This window comes from Nannospalax galili, unplaced genomic scaffold (genome assembly GCF_000622305.1).
Source record: "Nannospalax galili isolate Female #2095 unplaced genomic scaffold, S.galili_v1.0 scaffold406, whole genome shotgun sequence".
Taxonomy (NCBI): domain Eukaryota; kingdom Metazoa; phylum Chordata; class Mammalia; order Rodentia; family Spalacidae; genus Nannospalax; species Nannospalax galili.
Window position 1 is genome coordinate 5,869,744 of NW_008357033.1, and position 18,735 is coordinate 5,888,478.

Sequence of the window (18,735 nt, forward strand, 5' to 3'; positions counted from 1 at the left end):
GTGAATTTCTTTTGTAGTTTCTGACTCTTGTGTGATACTTGGGCCTTCAAGTTTAGTTCTGCTTCTTTTTTTTTTTTTGAACTTTATGTGTCTTTGTGGTTTACTTTTTGGGTGTGAAGAGCTGGTTTGTCTAAGCTTCTGATTCTCTCTTTTGATTTTGTATTGTCATGGCCGGATTGATTTTATCTTCAGGAGTTCCGCGGTGGCCCAACTCCAATGTGGATCAGAAGTTTTCAGACTTTCTCCTTAGGTGTGGAATCTTCTAAGAATGCTTTTGGCCTCAGGAACTTGGGTGTTGGATTCACCTGAGACCCTGGCCGTGGCCGCACCAAGCAGGGATGCAAAGGCAGATGGGGCGGGAAGAAGCCCCAACATTTCCCAGGGAGTGCATTGAGTAGCTCGGTTGTACTGGATGCAAAGAATCAGGGAGAGGAAAGGTAAGCCTCGGAGCCCCAGAAAGAGACAGGGTTATGATAGGTGACAGGTGAGCGTGATTGATATGGGGGGGACCAATCGGCGGGCAGGCCTGACTGACGTGGGCGGGCCTCAGCCCGGGTGGAACAGGTCCTTCCGGCGCGCTTCCGGGTGTTACCCGTAGAGGGCGCCGGCCGCGGAGCCTCCCGCTGAGTGCCGTGGTCCGAGCCAGACGGCACCGCCCAAGTCGCCTAAACCGCCGCCATGAAGGCCGTGGTGCAGCGCGTCACCCGGGCCAGCGTCACAGGTCAGTCGGGCGGGGCCGAGCCCGGGAGGGGCCACCTCTGACCTCTGAGCATTGCTGACCCGCGTGAGGGGCCCTGCGTGGCCTTCGGGGTCCCCGGAGCCCGGGTTGCCGGGCCCTCCCTCCACGTGTCCGGAGGCAGGCTGGCTCAGGCTTGGTGCCTTAGTGCCGCATGAACGCTCATCATCGCCGTCGTCATTTATCATCACCGTCATCATCATCATCATTATGTTTTTTTTTTTTTTTTTTTTTTTTTTTTTACTTTTATGTGTTTGGGTGTCTGCATGTATGTAAGTGCACCATGCATGCAGTACCCATGGAGTCCAGAAGTGGGCACCAGATCCCCTGGAACTGGAGTTGCAGATAGTTGTTATCCACCATGTGGGTGTTGGGAACCAATCCTGGGTCCTCTGGAAGAGCAGCCAATACTCTTAACCACTGAGTCATCTCTCCAGCCCCCCCTTTACAGCTTTTGTAGCTTATCTTGTTATGCTGCAACATCCCACCACATCACTATGCCTTCTCTCTCTCAAACTGCCTTCTAATAAAATCTGAGAGTTCCCGTGAGGATTTACTCATGGACGAAGTAGTGATTCCATCTCTGGACTTAGCACTGGGGAAAGGGCAAGTACTAATAACTTCTTCCTTTCCAGTCTTTCCTTTTTCCTTACACTGAAAGGAAGTTGGAAGCTATCTCCTTGGTATGTGATTTAAAATGTGATAAAGTAGAAACAGATAATAGAGAACTGGTAGGTAATGGGATATGTGTAGGTTTTTGTTCTTATTCCTGTGCTGGGCACCAAACCCAGGGATTCATGCCTGCTAAGCATGTGCTCTGCCACTGAGCCGAACACCCAACCCCATATTTTGTTTTAATTTGCTTCTAACTTAAAGTATTTGTGTTTTTCCAACATTACTCCTCCTTGGAAAAAGCCCTAACTAATTCTGCTTGGCATTTTATTAAAGGGAAAGAAACTTGGCTTGGTAAAAGATTTCTCAAAATATTTAATTTTCATAAAAGGCAGCACGCATAAAATATTTGTATGATTTTAGGCTAACTTCAGCTGTGAGCACCAAGCAGCAGTTGAGAACCAAGCTAGTTCATGTTTCTGTGCCCAGATATCTTCCCTCTTCCACTCGCTCCCCTTTCTGTAGTCTGTGACCTGTGGGACTAGAACATTGGGCTTCAGTTCTGGGATTGCTGGCCGGAGATAGTAGGAAGAGGGCCAAGCAGTCCTGAGCCAGCCTGCAGTCCAGGATTGGGGTTCTGGAGATTGTGGTGGGACTTCCTCCTGGTCTTGCTACTGTTTATACCAGTGTCTCTTGCCTGAGTTCACCTGAGAACTAAGATAACACCTAGCCCACAAAGTTGCTCACACATCTTTGAAACCTTTAGAAGATGAGAGGGGCCAACGAGATGGCTCAGAGAGTAAAAGTGCTTTCAGAGCAAGCCTGACGACCTGAGCTTGATCCCCAGAACTCATGTTATATTCGGGGGAAGAAAACTCCCAAAACTTTTCCTCAGACCCCATAGATGCTGTGGTACTTCCGTGCCTGTGCAGCACACACAATAATAATAAAATTGTAATGAAATCTTTAGAAGGTGAGACAAAATTATTTAATGAAAGCAAAGTTCAAGGGAACTAAATGGAAAGAAACTTTTTATCATTTTTTAAACTAAAAATGCTTCTTAATCTATAATATCATAGACCTTTGAACAAGCATTAACTTTAAATAAGCATTAACCATTCAAGAAGTAGTTTAAGTGAATACTAGAGTGTCAGATTAGTAACTGTGATTTTTGTTATACATGAATCTATAAAAGCCTCTCTGATTTTGATCAGAGCCTATGAAAGAAATGTGTGTAAAAAAACAATATGAAACAGTAGCATCTGGTCGATTCATTCATGATCCTGAAAGGTACATTATTATTGTCTAGAAATCAACTCCTCAAGAGGCTAGCTAGCTACATGCAGCTTCTCCAGCAAGGCCCCCTGGGGTTCCTTTTACCTATCATGACCTTTATATTGGGGCAATTTGTAGCAGACTGTGGATGCTCTAGTCCCTTCAATAAGCAGAGCAGCATTCACAACAGTCCCCTGCACATCCTTCCATATACTTTGTATCATCTGTAGATTGTTTATGATCCCTAACATGATGTAAATGGTATGTGGTTATTAACACTGTATTGTTTAAGGAATAATGTGAGGAAAAAAATGCCTAGCCAGGTGTAGTGCACAGGCTATAGTCCCAGCATTGATGAGGCTGAGGCAGGAGGATTGCCATTCCAAGTCCAGCCTGGGTAACATAGTCTCAGAAAACAAAACAGAGGCTGAGTATGATGCACACACACCTGTAATCCCAACACTTGAGAAGTAGAAGCAGTAGGATCAGCAATTTAAGGACATCCTCAGCTATATAGGGACTTCCAGGCCAGCCTGGGCTGCATGAGACCATGACTCAAACAAAAACAAAAAGGTTGTCCATGTTCAATTCAAAGACAATGTTTTAGGAAGTCTTTTCTAAACTGTGTTTGATTGAGTCATCACTGTGGAACCATAAGAGATGGAGGCCCACGTCCATCCTTCCATTCTGTTGCTGTGTGGTCTCCAATTTTGTTCAATGGATTCATCTTGTCATAGCCTGCTTGCTTAACATGCCCCACCCCCAAGAGATCTGCCTAGGATTCCTGCTGGACCTTCAAAGTTGGGCAGTCTCTTCCTTTGAGAAATGGGTTCTGACTTGCTGGGCCCAGGTACACTATGAGCCTCTGATGGGGCTTCTAGTTACTGCTTGTGGGAAAGGGATAACTTGATCCCCAAACTGCTTTCAGGGCATTTAAGTGACAAAGATCAAGGAAATTCTCTCCTGATTGTCTTGTCTATTTTAGTATTTTTAAGTGATCAATAACACATGCAGAAAAGCATAAAGCATTCTCTATAGCTTAATGAATTTAGTATGTTGTAAACACACTGGTCAAGCTGCCTCCTCACTTGCAGAATCTGGTGGCTGCTGCTCCACAGACTGCCTTTTCATCTTGAGCTTGGCGGACACATCTCTGAACAATACAGTTCTGTTTGCCTGACTTTGAACTTTTATGAATGGAATCGTGCTATGTCTGGTGTTTAGTGCTCCCATTGCCAGGAGCATTCCCTCCTTAGAAAGCCATACTTGCTTCCTCAGCTTCTAGTTGGGGACCACAGTGCTGGCTGGAGCATTGGAGGGTGTAGTTCCTGCAGGGGCGGGGGCACACATTGTACTTCTCTGGGTCAGTGTGTCTCAATCTTTTTCTGTTGTCACCTCTCCCAGGAAGAAAATGTAACACTAAAGTTGCAGATTATAAAGTGGCCCTGAAAAACAGAGTTCTGTTGGAGGAGTCAGTCTTTGGAGGGCCACCAACCATGGCCATCGCCAAGATTTTTTTTTTTCACCTGCTCAAACCCAAGTATTTCCCTTTTGGGCATTGATACCACTCACACGGAGATCTACTCCACACTTTTTATCTGGGATCATGGTGGCTGGGTAATAGAAAATGACTTTATCATTTTTTCAACTTTATCAACTCATGACAAACCACCTTCCAATGCATCTAGGCCAGTATAAGTGATTTCCAGTAATATATGCAAATTCTGTAGCTCTCCATTCTTTCCAAATTCCTGGTACATCATATTTTGAAAATTCTCCAATCAATTAAGTATGTAGCAGCTTTTTGGCTTTTTATTTTCCTTTTCCTGATTTTGGAGTAGGGTGTATGTTAGATGTCTGAAGGTTTTTTTTTTTTTTTTTAGATTTATCTTATTTTTAATTGTGTGTATGTCTGCATGTAGGTATGTGCACTTGTATGCCAGTGCCCGTGGAGGCCAGAGGCATCAGATCCCCTGGAGCTGGGTTTCAGGCTGTTGTGAGCTGTCCAACATGTTGTGAGGTACTGGGAACTAAACTCGGGTCCTCTGCAAAAGCAGTACATACTCTTAACCACTGAGCCCTGTCTCCAGCCCCTGAGCATCTGAAGTTTATTGCTAATTTGGATTCTTCTTCCTCAGTGTTTTATTCCTCTATCTGGTATGTTCCAATACTTTTAAGTCCTTGTTAGAAGAAAGTACAGTAGCATGACTTGAAAAAGATGATGAGACCCACTGACCACCAACCGGTATTCTAATCACAGATGAGCTGTGTGGCTTGGTCAGAGTTCATATCCTTTCCACTCGGGCGCCTGCTGGAACTGTCTGGGATGCTTTTGAAAACACCTTTAGAGAACCCTAGCACCAGAAAGCCTGATTCAGAGGGATCAGGGATGAGTAAGTCTCCCTCCAGATTCATTCTCTGATCATGAGAGAGCGAATCTTGTATGATTTTGATTGTCCTCCTGGCCCACACTCTGAATCAAAATTTATTTCTCTATGGAACTGTCACCTGTCCTTGTAATGAAATAAGAATGAGTAGGAAACTCCTTCGTTGAGTCCCTAGAGGACACCTGCTGTCAGCATTCTAGGACTTTTTTGTAGGTGGTATAACTTTCAGGTCTGTTAGAGTTTTCTTGTACTTGTGGTGACACTTGTGGTGACAAAAAACCCATCCAAGGACACTAACAGGAAGTTGTAGAATGAGCCTTAAGGAACACACCTCTTGCCCAGCCCTGGATTCATTCCTGAGTGGCCAGCATTTGATTTCCTCCTGTGAGATTCTCTAAGTCCAGTTGTTCAGGGCACTGCTCTGTCCTGACCCTCTTCACTGTCCAGTTGAGCCACCTGTGCTGGACAGGTTGTTTTGGTTAAGGACTTGGCTGTCCTGACCAGGGCTTCGGGTGGATGCTTATGGGGGCAGGGGCTGTGAGAGAGCAGCAGGCTGTTCCATAGACCTCTGTGTCTTCAGTCTCCCAGAACAGACTGGCATCAGGCCAGAGCTACTACTCTCTAGTGCCCTTTGCCAGTTATAGCCATATCACCCATGTTCAGTATCCAATACTTACACAATTGATCATCATAGCAATGGGGTCATCAAGGGGAAACCTTTAGCTCTCTAGACCCTGGCTGGGAATGACTGAAGCCAAAACTTGAGCTAGGTTTAGGATAACAATTAACTATGGCTGTTACTGCAGGAAAAGGTCTCTCAGAACCGAGCAGTGACTTCACTGAGGACCAGACCACCGAACTCAAGGAGGTCTTGCAGATGGGTGAAAGCAAAATCCTATACAATCAATGTAAGGACAATGGTGAGGGGTAGGGCAGAACCCTACCACCACAAGGTGCCAGAGGCCCTGGAGAACCCTGGGGAATGCGGAGCTGAAGATTGAGCACTTCCTATTCATACTGCAAACCTTGGCCAAGAACAAAAACCCAGAAGACTGTGAGGAAAGGCCTTCATAGGAGCAAAAATCTGTCATGTCCTTGTCACACTGGGTGAGAAGCTGACAGAGGAAGAAGTGTAGACGCTGGTGGCAGGGCATGAGGGCACCAGTGGTTGTATCACCTGCTCAGAGCTGGTCCGCAGGGTGCTAAATGGCTGAAGAGGGCCCCATATCTCCATCCCATGCCTTGCCCTGAATGAGGTTTCTGTGTGGCCCCTGAGGCTTCCTGGGCTACCTTATCACAGTGTGTTTCCCATCCGGTCTCTTTTGGATGGTGTTTGTTCACCAAGCAGATTTGCTCTCTTTGTCCTAAAAAAAAAAAAAAAAGAAAGAAAGAAAGAAAAGAAAAGGAGAAAAGGGGGAATTTATTTCCTCACAGAATCAAGCCCAAGGATTCTGGACTGGGGCATGGTTTCTGTTAAGACTGTCTCTGTCTCAGGGCTCATCACTGTTGCTGGCTTTTTTTCTCTCTGCAGTGGGATCTTTTTTTTTGCTGCCACCTAACAAGGATCATGGACATAGACAACTCTAAAATCTCATTCTTTCTGTAGCCACACCTTTTGCAGTGGCTCTTAATACAAAGGATGCTCAGCCAGGCTTGGATCATATGACTTCTCTGGACCAAATACAAAGGGCAAGGAAGGGCTACTCTGTTGAGTCAGCTTGAACTAGGAGGGTGGGGAGGGTTGATTGGCAGCCTTCCCTCAGAACCAGGAGGTTGCTGTAAGCAAGGGGAACATTTCCCATGAGAGGAATAGGCTGGCATGGGTGCTGGCCACACAAGGCACAAATCCCTCGTAATCTGTATGCTCTTAATTCTACTCCCATGCCTGACCTTGTCCCTGCTTTCCTAGGAGTGACTGAAATTGAGATATTTGGTACAAACATGTGAAATTCCAGTCCCCAGGATTGCCACCAAGCTGGACTTTGCTTTCTGGATTTACTCCATCTTTTCATCTCACCACAGATACCAGAAATGAACTCTTCATTCAGCCAGTCTCAATGAACTCGCTGTGTGGTACATCACCAGCTCTCAAAAAAAGAAGGACATTTCTGAGGTTGTAGTGCGCCTTCCTATCTCCTTAGTCCCTAGAAGTGGCACTCTAGGGTTAAGTCTTACTCCCTTTCCTCCCAGCCCCACTACAATATCATGCAGCCATCTCCCCTGGGTGGTGAAGGACAGCGCCCAGCCCTTCTGCCTCAGTGTGGACTTAGGAGCCAGAGAGCCTAAGGCCAGTGTGTGGCCTTATCTCTTCCCAGATGGTCACGGTCAGGGTCAGTGTATCTACCTATGGACCTGAGCTTTTACTCTCCTCAGCAGTCTGAAAAAATGACTTCCCATGCTGCAACTTGTTGATAAACTGGGATCTGTAATTAGGAACATGAGCAGCACAATACAGGCCTCACACAAATGAAAAGTGTGGGATTACGGGCCCCTGTGGAGTATTTGGTACAGAAGGAGGAGGCAGCAGGAGAAGCTGGTTGCTGTTGAACAAATTGCTACCAGATGTTGATTTCAATAAACACCATACTTCTGTTCCCCTGCCCAAAGGTGCTATGAATTTCTTGAGGCAATGGAGCCATCAGTAAACTAAAGACACTTCCAATATGATGAAGCCATAGGGTATCCCCTGTCCCTGGGTAATGATGCCTGTGAGTCTCTCTCCCCTTCCCTGAATTGTATACCACCATAAGAGACTTAAAATGTAGCAGCCAGACCCCATGGAACCCAAGAGAATCCTGAAACCAGGGTTCAAAAGAAGTTGTCACAAGGGCCAGGGGTGAAAGAGGGCCGTAGAAAGAGAATGCACAGTCGGAGTATTTGAGAGCTTGCCCTGTGGTGAGCAGGCCACCAGCATGCTAAACATGGGAAGGAGATGGGCCTTAAAGTGGCAGGTAAAGATAAATAGTGGACAGGCCCTGAGATGTCCCTTGAGAGAGCACAGTGTGAACTTGTGACATGAAGGCTACCCACCGTGTCTGCCCTCACTGCCCGCTGTGATGGCCTGACAGATACGCGTCAGGGACTTGGCTGTGCCTTGAAGGGAGTGGCAATGAGAGGTGCAGTCGGTTTTAATAAGACACTGGCAAGGTCCTTATGTGCCCTAGAAGGGAGTGATCTTGGGTTGGTGATTTTCCTGCCCACTCTCTTGGTTATGGCTCTCTAGCTAATTAAAAACAAAAAGCCAATCAAGCACAGAATGACTAGCCTGCCTCCATGTAGCAGCTGTGTTTGTAGCATAAGCCATGTGGTTTCCTCATCTCCTTTCCACAATTAGATGTGTTCCTCATGGAGGGCAAGGTCCCTACCTTCCCTCCATATACCCACCTTCAGATGGCCAGGCCCTCAGAACTGCATGCAGGGGTCAGCTAGAAGAGAAAGTAAAGTTTCCAGGGAAGACACTCTCACTGCTAAGACCCCATTTCCATGTCGCATGTCATAAGCATTGACAGAGCTGCCCTGGGGTGACTGAGCTCACCCAGGATGCCTTTGGCTGTCTACTGGCAAAGCACTGCCTGGTCATGAACGCCTGGGGACCCTGTCGCATCAGGATAATCTGTCCCTCATTAGATGCTATGATGACCGACCTGAGAGTTCACCCTCTTCCACATGATGTACCAAGCATGAGTTTGGGTCATCGCATTTAATCTTCATAGTCATTTTATTTCACAGATGAAATTGAGGCACAGGGTGTCCATGTAAGATGCCACCATCAAAGAGCTAGTCCATGTCAGAGCCAAGTCACTGGCTCCCTTGCCTTGGTTCTTCCCCTCTCTGTATGGCCTCTTACCTATTAGATGGGTCTGCATGTAGCTGGTTGAACTCCTTTCTTTTAAAAAATAAATTATTATTTTTATGCGTATGAGTGTAGTGCTTGTATGTATGAAAGTGTACCCCTGTTGTACAGTGCCCAGTGAGGTCAGAAAAGTGTGTCAGATCCCTTGAAACTGGAGTAATAGATGGTTGTTAGCCACCATGTCAGTGCTAGGAATCGAACCTGGGTCCTCTGCAAGAGCAGCCAATGCTCTTAACCACTGAGCCATCTCTCCAGCCTCCTGAACTCCTTTCTTAACAGCAGGCCATAATTTTCACATTTTTAAACCTCTGTTCTCTAGATTTGTTTTTTCATGGCTACCTTCATGTCCCATGGTCTCTATCTGTTCGGGTCAGAATTCAGTGTTAACTCCACCACATGAAGGCTCCTGGGAACTGATTGCCACAAACAAAACTCATAGCCGAGTGATACCTGAACTAGACAGTGGGGCTGTCCTCCCCACCACTCCTCATGCACACACAAGGAGACAGATGGTGATTGGAAGGTTGGGGACTCACCTCATGGGACTGTGGTTACTCATTTCCAGCAAGATCTTCTTGGATTATCTTGCTGGTTTCTCAGTGGTGACTGAGACCTCACATTTTTGCACGTTGACCTTCCTCTTCCCAAGCTCCACAAACTTTCTGCAGGTAGACAGGCCCTAGCTTTCTTAATTAAAACCGTGTTTCCCATCATCACTTTGAAGTCAAGAGATTCCTGGTCTCTGCACCTAGTGTCCCACAGTGTCTTCAGTTATCAGCTCGCAGGTCGAGTATCTTCCTACCTGAGTTCTCACTGGTTCCACTGTGGCCTTGTACAGATGTACCCTCCATGGACGTCGGGTCATTGTGACCTGGGACAACCTCTTGTTTGTTGCTTAAGACCCAGGGAGACTAGCCCTCTGAATCTTAATGGAACAGGCTAGAGACCCAGGGAGACTAGCCCTCTGAATCTTAATGCAACAGGCTAGAGACCCAGGGAGACTAGTCCTCTGACCCTTAATGGAACAGAAGACAAATTGACACATGTGTTTAAAACAACCCAGTACATCTGAATCTTTACCAAGCAGGGGAACTTTGGAAAGGGTAGGTCAGGCCAGGTGCTGGGTGCAGAGGAAGGTGAAGGTCACGTCTACAGATCTGATCAGCATGTGCTGGATGAAGCTTGGTGACATCAGCCTAACAGATTTCACCTAAGGAAGCAATACAGCTTGTGGCCCATGGTATCCCTGGGACAGAGAGCCTCTGCCAGCTCACATGTGACTCTTGTAGCCACAAGAAAGCCCTGGAGTTGTGCACAAAGCATTTGTGTGTTGGGCATTGAAGGCAAGCCCCAGAATTTACTCCCCTCTGTGACTGCAGCCCCTCATAAGAACAGCCATCCACAGAAAACAGGAATACTGTTTTGAGAAGCTAAGTGAGATTCCCTGTGTGGAAAATGTGCAGAAATGGCAAGCCACAGAGGTACAGAAGAGATCAGCATTGGCCAGGGAGTGTGGAGGGGAGGGGCTGGGGAGAACAAAGTATAGTGAAGAGTATGGCTTGCTTTGGGGATGAAGAGATGATTTCAAATTAGAGAGCAGTGATGGTTGCACAACTCTGAATGCACTAACCCTGTACTCTAAATGGGTGGATTTATGGTCTGAGTTATAGTTCCAAAATGGGAAGATAAAACACATAAAAAAGCCCACTGGGCACTTAACCAGAGCAGGGAAAGATCAATGGTGTCTGTGAAGCAGATTCCTGGCACTGATCTGAACCTGTGGAATCATGTATGTGTCATTCCCTTCATGGTGCACCCATCTGCCCCTCCCCCCATTATCCCTACATAGATGGGGAACCAGTTGATACAGCTTATTTACATAGGTCACTCTAAAAGCTTCCATAAACACCACAAAACTGAGGTCTCCTAATTTCAACTTACAGAGCCAAGTACAATGTGTATTTTTTCTGGGTAAGAGGGAGGTTTTGGTGCTTTAGACCCATTAATGCACTGCAGCATCTCCATGTTACTAACAACAATGTCCAGTTGGCCAGCATTTGCTAATGCTGTGAACCCAAGCCAAGACCAGCATTTATCTACAGGCAGTATAGACTCATGGGCCAAAGTAGGCCCAGGGCCAATCCAGCGGGCACCAGGCTCTGTTACCGCCAAACCCACAATCTGTTAAAACCCCTAAAGGGCAGTAGTGACAAATAATCCCCTTTGTTAATGGGGGGGGGGATCTTCAGCTCTGCCAGCCATGCCTAGAGGGGAAGGTTTCCTCCTGTACTATGAGAGGAGGGTGTGGTCAGCTTCATGCTGAGGTGGCCAAGAATCCTCTAGATGCCTGGGAAGAGGACAGGCAGGGCCGTGGGCCTTCTTCCCATGTGGCCCAAGCACTGAATGTCCTTATGGTGTGGAAAGGCCTGTCCACAACTTTGTTAATATTTTTTTCCACCTAGAAACAAGCCAAACTGTTTTAGGGTAATTCTGAGTAATCCAGAGCCATCCTTACAAAAGATAATTCCAGAAAACTCAGAGGGCTAAAAGATGCTCTCTAAAGGAATATTTCCTAGCCTCTACTGTCCCCCTTTCGCCAACAGTGGCACAACCTCAGTCAGCCTGTATTTAATCATGGGGGAGAGGGGACATGAGAGAATTAGCCATTGGAAAAGGGCGGAGAAGTGGGCAGGAGGGGGATGTCTATTTAGAAGACCTTAAAGTACTGCAGCTGTTGGGCTAATTTTTCTCATTTCAGTGATGTTTCAAGCAGGCCCTTTGTCTTCTCTGTGGGGTAAATTCACTTAACTCTCTCATGAGTCATCCTGCCCACAGACCATCTCTCTGGAGTAGCCCTTGTGAAAATAGGCAATCCGTATTGCCTTGTGTGAACCAGCAGTTGTGTGCACCTCCCCAGCGTGGGCTGGGATCTGCCTGCTGTGTCCATATGTCAGGACTTCTAATGTCCAAGTACACCTGTGGCAACAGAAGAGTGCCCGAGAGGACAGCTGGAGTCTGAAGTGGAGGCTGACAGTGCAGCAGACTCAAAGGACCATGTTTGCCCAACTTGTTTCTTTTTTTTGTTTTGGGGGGATTTTGGGTGGTGGTTTGTTTTCTTGGTTTTTGATACAAGGTCTCCCTATAGCCTCAGCTGGCCTGGAACTTGTTATATAGACCAGGCTGGCCTTGATCTCATAGAGGTCAAAAGGACTGCCTCTGCCTCCCAAGTGCTGGGATTAAGGTGTGCATTACTTTAGAGGCAGGATCTCAAGGCTAGCCAAAGCTACACAGTGAGATCCTGTCTAAATAAATAGTTAATTAGAATCTTAGAAGGCTTTTAGACTTTTTGACAACAGATGAAAAATTTCTGAAGAAGCGATAAGACGGGTCTGGGCTAGGGCAGTAAATCTGAGGAAGTTGGCTAGTGGAAGGTGAGCATTGTCTATTACAGCCAGATAACGTATACAGATCCACCCAGAATCGGTGGTTTCCCTGCTGATGAGGGTCATTTCCTTGTCTTGGCACAGGGGTGGCATCTTTCTCACAGGACTTTGATGACTTGCTGCAAGTGCAGAAAGGGCCACCGCAATCACCCTCTGTATGTAACTGCTGTGCTCGGGCGCCTTGCATTGGAAACCACCTGTGTGCCAGTGTGTGTTGGGGTGGCACAGTCTTAATTTCTTCATTGAAGTCCCCCAGCAACTGGCCCTGGTCATCTAGCTGCTCTGTCTGGAAGGTTTGTAGATTTTACAGGCGTAAGCTCTCTTCCCACAGTTTGAGAATTCGGCAAGAGAAAGCAGCCTGCCTCAGAGGAGATGTGTGTAGATAAATGCTATTATGTTAGTTTGCTGCTGCTAAAGCCAGCTTTTTTGTTCACATGATGTTTCTCAGCTATTTAGCTAGTACATCTGGCCAGCAGTTTTATTCAGGCTTCTCTGCAGAGACACTGAACTCTTGGCTCTAGGGACTGGACTGGATATCTGAGGCTGAGAATGTGGCTCAGTATAGAGCAAGTGTGAGACCCTGGGTTCTGTGCTAGCAGTGAAAAAAGACCAAAATAATGAAAACCAAACACCCTGGCATTGAAGCAGTGGCATGGCCATCCATTGTTCCTCTTGGTTACAAACAACTCTTTCCCTAAAGAACACCTCAGATTTACTCCCAAGAGACCACTTCACCCACAGCCTTGTTCCCTTCCCTGTGCCATTCTAATGGAGTTGCCCCACCCTGTGCTCAGGGTTGGAACTTGGCAACCTAGGCCCAAGATATAAAACACATCATATGAGAGCGACAGTGCCAGGGATCGGATTTGAGGCCTCAAGCGTGCCAGGCAAGCGTTCCGAGCTGTACAGCTGGCCCCAGGAGCCAGGATCAGGACAGTGACATCTGGACAGCCTTGTGCTGACTTTGTGGACAGCTGACAGCCACACAGGAAGGAGAGCCGAGCGTGGCTGGGCTGGTACTGAGAGGACAGTCATGGTGTCCTCTAAACCCTGTGGTAGGCTGCCAAGAAGACACCTTTCTCCTAGTATACTGAGTGAGCTGACAAGTTCTTTTTGGTCAGAACTGGGTTTTCTGACTCTTGCCAGAAGTCTTGAATTATAACTCCTTTGGAAACCTTATTTCACTCTTGTCCACCTTGTGGTCTGAGGCATGCATTCTTACTGGGTTGGATAGATTTGTGTCTAACAGTGTGAGGAACAAGGAATTGTTCTGGGTCCTGAGGAGCTGCCCTATCCAACACAGCAGCCTCTATGACATGCAGCACTTTGAATTCAAAAGAATGAACGTTAAGTACAGTTAAAACTCTCATTCTGAAGTCACACTGTCCGTGCTTCAGGTGCTATTGCTCCTCATCGGCAGCCTGGCTGCCCTCACAGTCCCCTCACTGTGAGCTGCTCTCAGGCTTGCTGTCTGGGCCCCCACGCAGGGCTCTGGCTTTACTCACACAGGCTTACTTACCATCCCAGAACATTTCTGACCTTTGCCACACCACCTGTCAACCCACCCACAGTTTATTATTTTTCCTCAAAACTTACTTCAGGTTTGGGCAGATGGCTCAAGTGGTAAAAGTGCTTGTTGCACAAGTGTGAAGACCTGAGTTCAAATCCCTGGAACCCATGTAAAATGTAGATGCTCAAAATCTGTGATCCCAGCATTCCTACAGGGAGATGGGAGATGGAGATGAGAAAATCCCTGGAAGCTGGTGGGCCAGCTAGCCTGGTGTGTGCAGCAGGAAACAAGAGACCTCCAAAACAAGGCAGAAGGCAAGAACCAGCAATCAAGGTTGTCCTCTGACCTACACACACTGTACGTATGTGTGAGAACACACACATTGTAGACACACACACACAAACTTAACATATCGTAGGAATCTCCTTCAAACTCAAGTTAGAAAAATGTTACTATCAGCTTCTCTAGCACTGTCATCAGGGGGAGCAGGTTAACCATTTTATTGAGATATAATCGATACCTTACAATTTTCCCTTTTAAAATGTTCAGTCTTGGGGTGTGGGGATGTAGCTCAGTTGGTAGAGTGCTTGCCTAGCATGCAGGAAGCTCTAGGTTCAGTCCCAGCACTGCATAAAACCAGTTGTGCTGGTGCATGCCTATAATCCCAGCACTCAGGATGAGGCAGGAGGATTGAGTTCAAGGTCATCTTCAGCCTTGAAACATAAGCCTGGGAAACATAAGTCCTTGTCTCAAAAAATAAAATAGTATAGTATCATGACTTTTAAAAATGTTCACCGAGGTTTAGATCATCTTCATGCCCCCAAAAGAAGCCCTGACCCTAAGGCAGGCAGCCCCCATTTCCCCAACACTCCCAACCAGAGCAGTTACTCATTGCTCTGAGCACTCAGTGAGCCACTTCTGTCTGTATAGACTGCCCTGTTCATATGCATGGGCTCCTACAATACTAGGTCTTTTCTGGCTTGGCTTCTTTCTCAGCGCAAGATTTTCAGAACTTGTCCTCACTATAGTATGTATCAGGAACCTCATTCCGTTGTACAGCAAATACTGTTGCCTTGTATTTCCTTGTTCATTCACTGATGGACATGTGGGCTCGCCCTTGTGGCTCAGTGCTGCTGTGAACACTCATGCAGGATGTTAAAACATAAGTTTTCAGTTGTTTGGGGTATATATCTGGAAGTAGAATTGCTAGGATGTGTGTGTGTGTGTGTGTGTGTGTGTGTGTGTGTGTGTGTATGTATCTGGAAGTAGAATTGCTAGGGGTGTGTGTGTGTACATGAAGACCAGAGGTTGATGTTAGGTGTCTTCTTCAGTGGCTTTCCTTATCTGTTGAGAAAGGATTTCTCACTGAACTTGGAGTTGGCTGGTTTGATCAGACTGACTGGCCAGCAAGCTTCCCAGAATCTCCTGTTCCTACCTCCCCAACACTGTGATTACAGGTCAGCCATAAATGGAGCATCTGTATCATGGGCCTATCCCTAGGCCTCAGGAGGATCATTGTGGAAGAGAGGGAGGAAAGACTGTAAGAGCCAGAGGTCAGGGAAGATTGGGAGGAAACGGTGTCATTTGGACATGACAGGACTGTTGCGCTCATGAACCCACAGCAGCTGTGGTTGCCTGCAGATCAAGCCAGTCAGTGTGTCAGCAAGGAGGGGGAGAGGCTACCAGGGAGGGGGAGAGGCTTGTAAGGCCCCACCTCTAGCTGAGGAGCTACCAGCAGTTGATGGCTGCTAGGGGAGGGTGAGTCAGGTAAAAAGCCGCCACACCTAGCTTTTTACCTGGGTGCTGGGAATCCAGGTCTTCATGCTTGCCACAGCAAGCACTTTACCAGCTAAGCCATCTCCCCAATCCTGGTACTCTTCTTTTTTTAATATAGTGTTTTTATTAATTCTTTGAGGATTTCACACACACACACACAATATATATAGATAGATAGATAGATAGATAGATAGATAGATAGATAGATAGATAGATAGATCATATCCACAACCCACTCTCATATCCCAAATTCATATCCTCCTTTTCTCTTTGTATACCTAATGAGTCCAGTTAGTGCTGCCCATGTACCCCTGGGTGTGGGGGCCATCTGCTGAAGCAGAGTCTACCTACTGGGGGCCACAACCAAAGAAAACTGACTCTCCCTCTCCCAGCCGCTATCCACTGTCACAGCTCCTCAGCTGGGGTGGAGCAACCACAGCCACTGTGGGTTCATGAGTACAACAGTCCTGCCATGTCCAGACGACACTGTTTCCTTCCAGTCCTCCCTGACCCCTGGCTCTTACAGTCTTTCATTTCCCTCTTGCACGATGATCCCCCTGAGGCTTAGGGATGGGGGTGTGATGTAGATGCCCCATTTATGGCTGATCTGTTCCTTTGGTAGCCTTCCAGTACTGAAACCCGTGGTGTTTAGCTCATCCCTGTTACAGCTTGCCCTCCTTCAGAACTCTAAACCCTAAATCTCTGTGCTCTCTTCTTGGTGCCTACCCCTACACTGCTCAACAAAAATCACAGTGACTGTTTGGGTGTTTGGGTTGAAAACATAGTAGAGCTGAGCACAGTAAAACATACCTATAATCTCAGCACTTAGGAGGCAGGGACAGTAGGTTTGCTGCGAGTATTTAAGCTAGCTTGGTCTACATAGCAAGTTCTAGGCCAACTGGGTCTATATAATGAAACGTTGTCTCAAAGACCAGAAAAAAGTAGGAAAAAGAGAAAAATAATAACAAAAATATAATAGAAAGAACCTTATGATGTAAGGGGGAATTTTGGAGGTTCTTTTCTGCACTTGACCCTAATTCGTAGCATCTTTTCTTTATGCTGTGTCTCTCTTCTGTGAGTATCACCAACAGGGGTGTACAAGCACACATGGGCACAAATGCTGGAGACTGGTGGCCAGCACCTTCTGATCTAAGCACTGCAATGTACATTGGACAATTAGGAAGGGTCAGTTTCCTCCATGGTCTCCTTCTAGTACACAGTGCACGGTGCTGCCACTCAAGTGTGTTGAGGCAGAAGAACCTGCCTCTGCAAAGGGGGTCTCTCAGGGCCTGTGCTTACATGTTAGTAGTTACGGAGACAGTACAAGCCATTGAAAGGAAATGGAACTGTCCTGTTGTTCTCCCCCAATCAGACCCTAACAAGCCAGCTTCACCCACCTGGAGGGAAGATGCCAGCCTGGTGAAATGGAGGCCAGCAGCTGCCTTGGGGTCCACCTGAAGGCCAGGTCAGAGAGCAGTCTTGGAGAGCATTGGTGGTAAATGGGTCTCTCATATGGTGAAGCACGGGCATAACATGGCTGCTTTGAAGGAAGCGGCGACTCTGGCCTTTGATTCCCCAGCAGCAGATGGCAGCTGTAAGTGGTGACAGACGCGAGATGGCTCCTCTGGGTGCCTGAAAGGGTGGTGCAAAGGGGAATTGGCAGCTCCTGTTGGCACAGATGGTCTTTTCTGTGTTCTCTTCTATGGATGGGAGAAAGATTTAAAACAGGTACAGTAGTGTGCATCTCTGGTCCCAGCTACTCAGGAGGCTGAGGCAGGAGGATCGCTAAAGCAGGAGGATCACTTAAGCCCAGGAGTTTGAGACCACCCTGGGCCACAGAGCAAGACCCTCATCTCAAAGCAAACAAAAACCAAAGTTCAAATTGCATAGGACAAGATAGGCACAGAGTAGCTACGTGCTCCCAGAACAACCAGAGATTGATTAATTGTTCTTGGCCACTTTGAGGATTGTATTGGGGAGGAGTTTTGAGAGGGCTTTCAGAAGCCTAGAAGATGGTCATATGATGAGTTAATGAGTCTATGATATGGTGTTTGTGTTGACACATTCCCTTTGAGGGCCTGGAATTGCATCTTATATAACATATCCCCCGGGCCTAGTATGTCTCCTGGCCTGTCATAAGTACATGCTAGTTGAGTGGGTGATTGGATGTTCTGTTCTGGAATTGACTTGTGATCCTAAGTGAACCAGCACATCTCAGATACCTTAATAGGAGTGAATTTGGGCAGCAGAAATGCATCTTAGAGTGCTTTGATTTTTATGGAATTGGAACTTCGTTTTTAAAATAGCCCTTCATTTTCTACCAAAAAATACATTTCAAGAGTTTGGATGTTAATTTGGTTACTCAAAGCTAATTCCTCATTCTGTACTCCAGGGATGTGGGCAGCTTCTGACCCTTGAGAAAGAGCCTGGGATGGAAGTCAGAACTGGGTTTTACCACTAGGCGGCTCAGCATTCACATGCTTGGCTAAGTGCCTTTCTACTCTGTGACTTGGTTCCCTCCATAAAATCAGAATAGAAGCAAATGAACTCTTTGGTTCTATGAGACCTGGGGTGGAGAAGGAGAAAGTGAGCTGGTTTCTGTCATGTGCCCTACTGAACATTTCTCTGATTTCAGCCTTTCTGACTGATGGTGGAGAGGTGATGCTAGAGGGAAAAGGAGAGGGTTGATGATGCCCTGTTTGCTTTTTAAATATGGTGAATAGTAACATACCAGAAGCCTTTCTTGGTGTCTCCAGATTGTTTCCTGAGACCTGCCCTTTATTTGTAGATGATTACAACGTGTGTCACACATGAAAAAAAAATGATGTAGAGTCTCAGACACATCTTAGCTGACTTCAGCACCAAGAATCTGATAAATGTGATTTTATATGTGTGCGTTCGAATTAAAAATCCACGATTTGGGCTGGAGAGATGGCTCAGGGGTTAAGAAACTGGCTGTTTTTGCAGAAGACCCGGGTTTGAATCCCAGCACCCACATGGCAACTAACAACTGTCCGTAACTCCAGTTCCAGGGGATCCGACGGCCTCTTCTGTCCTCTGTGGGCATTGCAAAACACGGGTGCACTCACTTACATGCAGGCATAACACTCATACACATAAAATAAAAATAATAAATAAAATAT

At 46.7% G+C, this 18,735-nt stretch overlaps 1 protein-coding gene across 3 annotated transcripts in view; it reads left to right on the forward strand.

The window, feature by feature from the left end:
• The window catches only part of Atg7 (autophagy related 7), a 272,025-nt gene that overhangs the window by 185,319 nt on the left and 67,971 nt on the right, over positions 1–18,735 (forward strand). For 2 of the 3 annotated variants that reach the window (XM_029557052.1, XM_029557053.1), the window contains exon 19: positions 5,817–8,927. The exons of the other annotated variant lie outside the window; for it this stretch is intronic. In XM_029557052.1, the coding sequence (XP_029412912.1) occupies positions 5,817–6,011 (195 nt within the window). In that variant the 3' untranslated portion in view covers positions 6,012–8,927. Of the gene's footprint in view, positions 1–5,816; positions 8,928–18,735 lie in introns of those variants that run through there. 3 annotated transcript variants of the gene reach the window in all.